At 47.1% G+C, this 10,000-nt stretch overlaps 1 protein-coding gene across 2 annotated transcripts in view; it reads right to left on the reverse strand.

Annotated features, from left to right (window-relative positions):
- Positions 1–2,335, reverse strand: part of LOC125447699 (kunitz-type protease inhibitor 1-like) — a 112,079-nt gene extending 109,744 nt beyond the window's left edge. Inside the window, exon 1 of one of the 2 annotated variants that reach the window (XM_059640987.1) lies at positions 1,754–2,335. In XM_059640987.1, the coding sequence (XP_059496970.1) occupies positions 1,754–2,141 (388 nt within the window). In that variant the 5' untranslated portion in view covers positions 2,142–2,335. The remainder of the gene's footprint in view (positions 1–1,753) is intronic. The other variant, XM_059640988.1, reaches the window with a different exon arrangement.
- Between the last annotated feature and the right edge of the window lie 7,665 nt (positions 2,336–10,000).

A 10,000-nucleotide genomic window follows, 5' to 3' on the forward strand; every position in this document is an offset into this window, starting at 1 on the left:
CCCCGTCCCTCTCTCTCACACACACACACACAGATCCCCGTCCCTCTCTCTCACACACACACACACAGATCCCCGTCCCTCTCTCTCACACACACACACACAGATCCCCGTCCCTCTCTCACACACACACACACACACACACAGATCCCCGTCCCTCTCTCTCACACACACACACACACACACACAGATCCCCGTCCCTCTCTCTCACACACACACACACACACACAGATCCCCGTCCCTCTCTCTCACACACACACACACACACACAGATCCCCGTCCCTCTCTCTCACACACACACACACACACACACACACACACACAGATCCCCGTCCCTCTCTCTCTCTCTCTCACACACAGATCCCCGTCCCTCTCTCTCTCACACACAGATCCCGTCTCTGTCTCTCTCTCTCTCTCTCTCTCTCTCACACACACACAGATCCCCGTCTCTCTCTCTCTCACACACACAGATCCCCGTCTCTCTCTCTCTCTCTCTCTCACACACACAGATCCCCGTCCCTCTCTCTCTCTCTCTCTCACACACACAGATCCCCTTCCCTCTCTCTCTCTCTCTCTCTCACACACACAGACACAGATCCCCGTCCCTCTCTCTCACACACACACACACACACACACAGATCCCCGTCCCCCTCTCTCACACACACACACACAGATCCCCGTCCCTCTCTCTCACACACACACACACACACACACACAGATCCCCGTCCCTCTCTCTCACACACACACACACACACACACAGATCCCCGTCCCTCTCTCTCACACACACACACACACACACAGATCCCCGTCCCTCTCTCTCACACACACACACACACACACACACACACACACACACACACAGATCCCCGTCCCTCTCTCTCTCTCTCTCACACACAGATCCCCGTCCCTCTCTCTCTCACACACAGATCCCGTCTCTGTCTCTCTCTCTCTCTCTCTCTCTCTCACACACACACAGATCCCCGTCTCTCTCTCTCTCACACACACAGATCCCCGTCTCTCTCTCTCTCTCTCTCTCACACACACAGATCCCCGTCCCTCTCTCTCTCTCTCTCTCACACACACAGATCCCCTTCCCTCTCTCTCTCTCTCTCTCTCACACACACAGACACAGATCCCCGTCCCTCTCTCTCACACACACACACACACACACACAGATCCCCGTCCCCCTCTCTCACACACACACACACAGATCCCCGTCCCTCTCTCTCACACACACACACACACACACACACAGATCCCCGTCCCTCTCTCTCACACACACACACACACACACACAGATCCCCGTCCCTCTCTCTCACACACACACACACACACACACACAGATCCCCGTCCCTCTCTCTCTCTCTCTCTCACACACACAGATCCCCGTCCCTCTCTTTCTCACACACACACACAGATCCCCGTCTCTCTCTCTCTCTCTCACACACACAGATCCCCGTCTCTCTCTCTCTCTCTCACACACACACACAGATCCCCGTCTCTCTCTCTCTCTCACACACACACACACAGATCCCCGTCTCCCTCTCTCTCTCACACACACACACACAGATCCCCGTCCCTCTCTCACACACACACACAGATCCCCGTCTCTCTCTCTCTCACACACACACACACAGATCCCCGTCCCTCTCTCACTCACACACAGATCCCCGTCCCTCTCTCACTCACACACAGATCCCCGTCCCTCTCTCCCTTTCCTCTCGCAACCCGTCTCCGGAGGTGGCTCGCTCTTACCTTGCGGGCTGCCGGTGGGGTCGATGCTCCTGTGTGCGGGCAGGAAGCGGGTGCTGACCTGGAATCCTGGCCGCGGTGTGAAGGTACAGACCGGCTGGTTTGCCGAGAGGCAGTTGACCAGGAGACAGATATGTTTTCCCTGGACTGCAGTCTCCTGCCACAGAGCCAGGTTACAGCCTAAAATTGAGCAGCACTCATCCAGGCAGGCCTGGGAACTTTGCACCAGGCTGCTGCTCAGCAATTCTGCCCCAGCCTCAAAACTCTGACTGTGCAAGGACAATCCCCTGGAAACATTGTAGGATCTGAGACAGCTGTCCTGCACGGAGCCTGAGGTCGCTGGGCGAAGGAATACCAGCGTTAACCAGCAAATGCTGAACAACTGCGCCATTTCGTTAACCAACACCTTTCTCCTGAAAGTGACTAGATCCCAGCCCCTCTGGCACTAAACTCAATCAACCTGCGAGGGAGGGGGGAGGGGGGAAACTCACAAAAAAGTAATTCACTTCAACCTGCTCCCCCTCCAGCAACTTTCCTGAAGCCCAGCCCCAATTTCAAACAAAAAACACTTATAATATTTCACTTCCCGGTGCCTGACGTCACGGGGAGGCTCCGCGTGTAATTTGCCAAGTTTAATTATTTAAGAACTTTTCACCTTGTCTTTTGTCATTAAAAACAAATCCCCCCTGTGCTGTTGAAAAGTTAAAATGGGCAAAGAATTGTTTATATGTCTCTCCCTCTCTCTCCCTGGCGTTAAAATGTTTCATAATATTTAACGATTTTTTCTGACATCACAATACGGCGTGTTGTGTGAATTTATAAACGTCCAGCTCCAGTCCCAGCAAAACAAATTACACCACGCCATCTATTTTTGTGCCACACTTTAATTGGGAAAGTCACTTAACCTTTGCGATGTGAGACTTGTAAATAGAAACGGTTGATTATACAGTATGCACTCCTCGAAATTGGAGTGAATTCATACTCCCAACATAGTTTCTTCAAAAGCACAGAGGTCATAACCCCAAAACAGGCCCTTAGGTCCCACCTATCCATATAAACCAGATATCCCAAATTAATCCAGTCCCGTTTGCCAGCCTTTGGCCCATATCCCTCTGAACTTTTCCTATCCATGTACCCACGCAGATGCCTTTTAAATGCTGTAATTGTACCAGCCCCCACCACTTCCTCTGGCAGCTCATTCCATACACGGACCACCCTCTGTGTGAAAAAGTTGTCCCTCAGGTCCCTTTTAAATCTTTCCCCTCTCACCTTAAACCTATGCCCTTCTAGTTTTGGACTCCCCCACCCTGGGGAAAACACCTCGGCTATTCACCCTATCCATGGCCTCATGGTTTTATAAACCTCTATAAGGCCACCCCCTCAGCCCCTCCCTGTAGCTAAAACCCTCCAACACTGGCAGCATCCTTGTAAATCATTTCTGCCCCCTTTCAAGTTTTTTGAAGAAGTGACAAAGAGGATTGATTAAGGCAGAGCAATGGATGTGATCTATATGGACTTCAGTAAAGCATTCAGCCAAGGTTCTTCATGGTAAACTGGTTAGCAAGGTCAGGTCCAGTTATTTGGATACGGAACTGACTCAAAGGTAGGAGACAGAGCATGGTGGCAGAGGGTTGCTTTCTGACTGGAGGCCTGTGACCAGCGATGTGCCAGCAGTGCTGGGCCCACAGCTTTTCATCATTTATAGAAATGATTTGGATGTGAACAGATTATTAACACATGGTGAGCAAGTTTGCAGATGACGTAAAAATTGGAGGTGTAGTGGACAGGAAAGTAGGTCACCTCAGAGTACAACAGGATCTTGATCAGATGGGCCAATGGGCCGAGGAGTGGCAGGTGGAGTTTAATTTAGCTAAATGTGAGGTGCTGCATTTTGGAAAGGCAAATCAGGGCAGGACTTATACACTTAATGGTGAGGTCCCGGGGGAGTGTTGCTGAACAAAGAGACCTTGGGGCGGAGATTAATAGTTCCTTGAAAGTGGAGTCACAGGTAGATGGGATAGTGAAGAAGGTGTTTGGTACGCTCGCCTTTATTGGCCAGTGCATTGAGTACAGGAGTTGGGAGGTCATGTTGCTCCTGTACGGGACATTGGTTAGGGTCACTTTTGGAATATGGTGTTCAATTCTGGTCTCCCTGCTATAGGAAGGATGTTGTGAAACTTGAAAGGGTTCAGAAAAGATTTACAAGGACATCGCCAGGTTTGGAGGGTTTGAGCTACAGGGGGAGGCTGAATAGACTGGGACTATTTTCCCTGGAGCGTCAGAGGCTGAGGGGGTGACCTTATAGAGGTTTATAAAATCATGAGGGGGCATGGAGAGGGTGAATAGCCAAGATCTTGTCCCCAGGGTAAGGGAGTCCAAAACTAGAGGGGCATAGGTTTAAAGTGAGAGGGGAAAGATTTAAAAGGGGCCTAAGGGGCAAATTTTTCACACAGAGGGTGGTGCATGTATGGAATGAGCTGCCAGAGGAAGTGGTGGGGGCTGGTACAGTTACAACATTTAAAAGGCATCTGGATGGGAACATGGACAGGAAGGGTTCAGAGGGATATGGGCCAAATGCTGGCAAATGGGACTCGATTAATTTAGGATATCTGGTCAGCATGGATGAGTTGGACTGAAGGGCCTGTTTCCTTGCTGTACATTTCTATGACTCTATAACATCCTTCCTAGAGCAGAGAGGTCAGAATTGCACACAGTATTCCAACTGTGGCCTGACCAATGTCCTGTACATCCTCACTGTGACGTCCCAACTGGGCCTGTAAGAATCTATTTACATCTGTATTTTACAGCTTCCCTAGAATTTGATGATGTTGTAGTTGGGTAAATTGAAAGCAAAGTTACATATATTATTTATAAATATGAGGTTTTTAAAAAAAATGACATAGTTCCAAATGGGAGTTCCCAGTCAGATACAAATTTCTCATGAAATTCTCATGTACTTTATTTGCGCAATCATGCAAAAACATGATTTCTCATGAGCTAATGCGATTGAGCAATGTAACAGCATCCTTCTATTTCTCAATTACTTCTTGACGGTTTCGAGAAGCGATTCCACAGTTATACAGTTGTTCAGACTCCCTTTGGAGCAGATCTAGGCACCACAACCTGAGAAGGATAGATCAGGCTTGGAGGGAGTACAATGTTTACATGAATAATATCTACCCTTTAGGAGTTAAGTTAGGAGGAGAGATTGTGCAAATTAAGTCTATTTTCTCTAGAATTCAGATGGTAAAGGTTTCTTCTAGAACAAAGAGAACAAAGAAAATTACAGCACAGGAACTTCAGCCCTCCAAGCCTGCGCAGATCCAGATGCTCTATCTGAGCCTGTCACCTATTTTCCAAGATAACAAGGTGTAGAGCTGGATGAACACAGCAGGCCAAGCAGCATCAGAGGAGCAGGAAGGCTGACGATTCGGGCCTGGACCCTAGCGTCAGTTTTCCTGTTCCTCTGCTGCTGCTTGGCCAGCTCTACACCTTGATATCTCAAATTCTCCAGCATCTGCAGTTCCCACTACCTCTGAACCTACTTTCCAAGGATCTGTATCCCTCTGCTCCTTGCCCATTCATGTATCTGTCTAGATACATTCTTAAATGATGTTATTGTGCCCGCCTCTACCTCCTCCATTGGCAACGCATTCCAGGCACCCACCATCCTCTGTGTAAAGAACTTTCCATGCATATCTTCCTTAAACTTTTCCCCTCGGCTCAAATCTCATTGAAGTCTTCAAGATAGTAACAGCAAAAGACAGGCTAGATGAAGATAAACTCTTTCCACTGGTTGGGGATTCTAGAACAAAGGGCATAGTCTGAGAGTTAGGAACAGGGCACACAGGAGAGATGTTAGGAAGCCGTTCCACGCATGCATACCAGATCAATGGTGACCTGCTCCCACTCTGGCTCACTGGGTTTTGAGATGGTTGTCCAGTGAAATGTCTGAATGGGACACTCTGCCGTGCGTGGGGCAGGGGGAGCTGATAGGGTGGGGGGAGTTTTAATTGGATGTCTGCAAATTCCCCTCTAAACCCTCAACCTTACCCCCGCGACACCTCAACAAAAATCTCTAGATATGCCCGGTGCTGCCCCGAACGAACTCTCACCAGCGAGGAGCAGGTGTAGGCCATTCAGCACCTTGAGCCGGCTCCATGACAGCATGGTTGATCTGTGGCCTAACTTCATATGCCTGCCTCTAGCTCATACCCCTTCGTAACTTTGCTTTAAAATGGTATCCAGAATTCATGCCGTTTGTGGAAGAGAGTTCCAAACCTCTCCTAACCCTTTGTGTGTGGAAATGCTTCCTAATGTCTCTCCTGGATGGTCTGGCCCTAGTTCTCAGATTATGCCCCTTAATTCCAGAATTCCCAACCAATGGAAGTATTTTATCTTTATATACCCTGTCATTCCATGTTAGTATCTTGAAAACATCAATGAGATCACCCCTTAACCTTCTAAATTCTAGAGAGACAGACCTAATTTGTGTAATGTCTCCATGAAGTCCAGGTACAATTCCTGGAAACCTACATTGTTCTTCCTGCAAGGACAATATATCCTTCCCAAGGTGTGATACCCAAGATCTGCTCGCACCCTCTAAGTGGGGTCTACCCAGGGTTTTGTACAACTGCGGTATCACTTCTGCATCCTTGCAGGGTGTAAGTTAAAAGAATTATTACAGTATAACTTGTTTGTAATTGTGCTAACCTGTGCCCACGGTGCCTTAGAAAATGTTTACAATTTGAAAAGCCTTCCCAATCCTTTGTAATCAGCAGATCTCAGGGTTTGGCTGATAAGTCGGACCTGAACCAACGTAAAAGATGATCAGAAACACAAATATTAATCATTTTGGCCGTATAAATATCGAAAATTAGTCAATCTTTAGTGCAATTTTGCCCAGAAGACACGAAAGTATGAAACTGTACAGCACAGACACAGACCCTTCAGTCCAACTGGCCCATGCTGATAACTCTGTTTGCTCTCTACAGATGCTGAGCTTTTCCAACAATTTATTTTTGTCTTTGAAATGAATTAAAGCTTATATGTTAGACAACGAAACAATCATGTAGATTTCAACAGACTCAATAGAGAGAAAGTACCTTCTCTGCAGTCAGGTGAGTCTGTGACCCCAATAACATCAATGTAAGATAAACACCAGAAGGACAAGGTGGTCCCAATGAGACTGTTTGTTAAACATGGGGAGTTTGGAATGGGTTCCCTGAAAGGATAGTGGGGACAAATACAGCAGTAACTTTCCAGATGAAGACGAATTGGCAGGACTGTGGGTAAGGAGTAGTGGAGTCACTGAGAATGAGGTGAGTGGTTCCTTTCGTGCTGTAAATTGCTCTATCTTATGTTATGTTTTCTCTTCAAGGTATCTATAGAGCAGTTCCTTTCATCACAGTCTTCAAGGGGCAGAGGCAACTGCTCTGTAACATTATCCTGAAGTGACAAACCCCGAATGGCCCCCAGCTGAGAGACCAGCCTCGCTGCATTGTCCCTTTGGGATCGGACACTCACTCCCAGCAGACAGTTACAACCCAGGGAGGTCTTTCAGCTTCGGCTGTGTGAGTGACCCACTCACCCCTGACATCGGAGCTCGAGATTGAAGCAAACAGCTTAAGATCAAAAAGCCAGGTTAACCGGTTTCCCCATCTCCCCCTGCCCCTCACCCCGCCCCGTACTGACTCTGAGAATGACAGCATCAATTCCTTTGCAGGACAGTTTATGAAATAGAGAAAAATAAATATAGGGATAATCTTTAATCACGTTTTTTTAAAAATTCATTCATGAGGTTTGCACGTTCCTGGCAGAGCCAGTGCTTATTGTTGTTAACCATTTTCATTCATAGGATGTGGGTGTCTCTGGCTGGGCCCAGCATTTATTTTCCTGTCCCTACTTGCCCCTCGAGAAGGTGGGGGTGAGCTGCCTTCTTGAACCGCTGCAGTCCATGTGCTGTGGGTTGACCCACAATGCCCTTAGGGAGGGAATTCCAGGATTTTGACCCAGTAACAGTGAAGGAACAGCCATATATTTCCAAGTCAGGATGGGGAGTGGAGGGGAACTTGCAGGGGCTGGTGTTCCCATGTATCTGCTGCCCCTTGTCCTTCTGGATGGAAGTGGGTCGTGGCTTTGGAAGGTGCTGCCTGAGGATCTTTGGTGAATTTCTGTGGGGCATCTTGTAGCTGGTACACACTGCTGCGACTGAGCGTCGGTGGGGGCAGGAGTGGGATGTTTGTGGATGTGGTGCCAGTCAAGCGGGGCTTTGTCCTGCAAGGTGTCGAGCTTCCCCCATCAAGGGCCAGTGGGGAGTATTCCATCCCACTCCTGACTTGTTCTTTGTCAATAGTGGGACAGGCTTTGGGGAATCAGGAGGGGAATTACTCGATTCCCAGTTGCTGACCTGCTCTTGTGGCCGCTGTGTTTATGTGGTGAGTTCCCTGCAGTTTCTGGGCAATGGTTAGTCCGAGGATGATGTTTAGATGTTTAGATGTTTAGATGTTTAAGTTACTTAATAATAAATAATTAAATAATAATGATCAAAATTCAATGTGTTTTAAAATAATTATAGAAAATGTTAAGCCAGCCATAAAAATTGCATGTTTTAAACCAGAAGCTAGCAAATTTTGATGGTATGAGACAAGAACTATCAAAGTTGATTGGAGTAGACCGTTCACAGATAAAAGGGCATCTGTTCAGTGAAAGGCTTTCAAAAGTGAGATGATGAAAGTTCAGAGTCATTATGTTCCTGTTAAAGTGAAAGGTTGGGAGGGCTGCAAGGATTAGGGAACATTGGATGAATAAAGATATTAAAGTCCTAGTCAAGAACAATAAAAATCAGATATAAACAACCGGGTTCAAATGAGTCTCTTGAACAGAATAACAAGTGTGGGGGTGTTCATAAGAGGGAGATCAGGAAGGGAAAGAGGGCATATGAGGTGGCTCTGACAAATATGGTTAGAGATAATCAAAGAGATTCTACAAACACATTAAGAGCAAGAAGGTAACTACAGCGAGAGTAAGGCCTCTCAAAGATCAACGAGGTCATCTTTGTGTTGAAGCTCAGGAGATGGGAGAGATATTAACGGATTATTTTGCATCAGTTTTGCTGTGAAGAAAGAAATGGAAGCTGGAGATCACAGGTAAACAAACATTGATGGTTTGAATATAATTCACATCACAGAAGTACTGACGTCTTAGAAAATGTGAAAGTGCATCAATCTCCAGGACCTGATTCACTGTACCCCAGAACTTTCTGGGAAGTTAGGGAGGAAACTGCAGGGGTGCTTGTAGAAATATTTGTAACATCTGTAAACATGGGTGAGGTGCTGAATGTCTGGAGAGTGGCTGATGTTGTGCTTTTGTTTAAGAAAGGATGTGTAGGACATGGAACATGGAACATAGAACATGGAACATTACAGCGCAGTACAGGCCCTTCGGCCCTCAGTGTTACACTGACCTGTGAAACCAAACTGAAGCCCATCTAACCTACACTATTCCATTATCATCCATATGTTTATCCAATGACCATTTAAATGCCCTTAAAGTTGGCGAGTCTACTACTGTTGCAGGCAGGACATTCCACGCCCTTACTACTCTCTGAGTAAAGAACCCACCTCTGACATCCATCCTGTATCTATCACCCCTCAATTTAAAGCTATGCCCCCTCGTGCTAGCCATCACCATCTGAGGAAAAAGGCTCTCCCTATCCACCCTATCTAATCCTCTGATCATCTTGTATGTCTCTATTAGGTCAACTCTTAACTTTCTTCTCTCTAATGAAAACAGTCTCAAGTAAGGAGAAGCCTGAGAACCATAGACATGTGAGCCTGACTTTGGTGGAGAGTAAGTTGCTGCAAGAGATTCTGAAAGAATGCATTTGGAGAGGCAAGGAGTGACTAGGGACAGTCAGAAAGGTTTTGTGCGAGCGAGGTTGTGTCTCACAAATTTCAGAGTTTTTTGAGGAAGTTACCGAGAAGATTGATGAGGGCAGAGCAATGGACATTGTTTACTCAGACTTTGGTAAAGCCTTTGACAAGGTTCCACATGGTAGACTCGTTTGTAAAGTTAGATCACACGGGATTCAGGGTGATCTTGTCAATAGGACACAAAATTGGCTTCATGGCAGGAGTCAGAGGCTGGTGGTTGGAGTAACAAAGTGTGAAGCTGGATGAACACAGCAGGCCAAGCAGCATCTCAGGAGCACAAAAGCTGACGTTTCGGGCCTAGACCCTTCATCAGAGA

This window comes from Stegostoma tigrinum, chromosome 39, assembly GCF_030684315.1.
Source record: "Stegostoma tigrinum isolate sSteTig4 chromosome 39, sSteTig4.hap1, whole genome shotgun sequence".
NCBI lineage: Eukaryota > Metazoa > Chordata > Chondrichthyes > Orectolobiformes > Stegostomatidae > Stegostoma > Stegostoma tigrinum.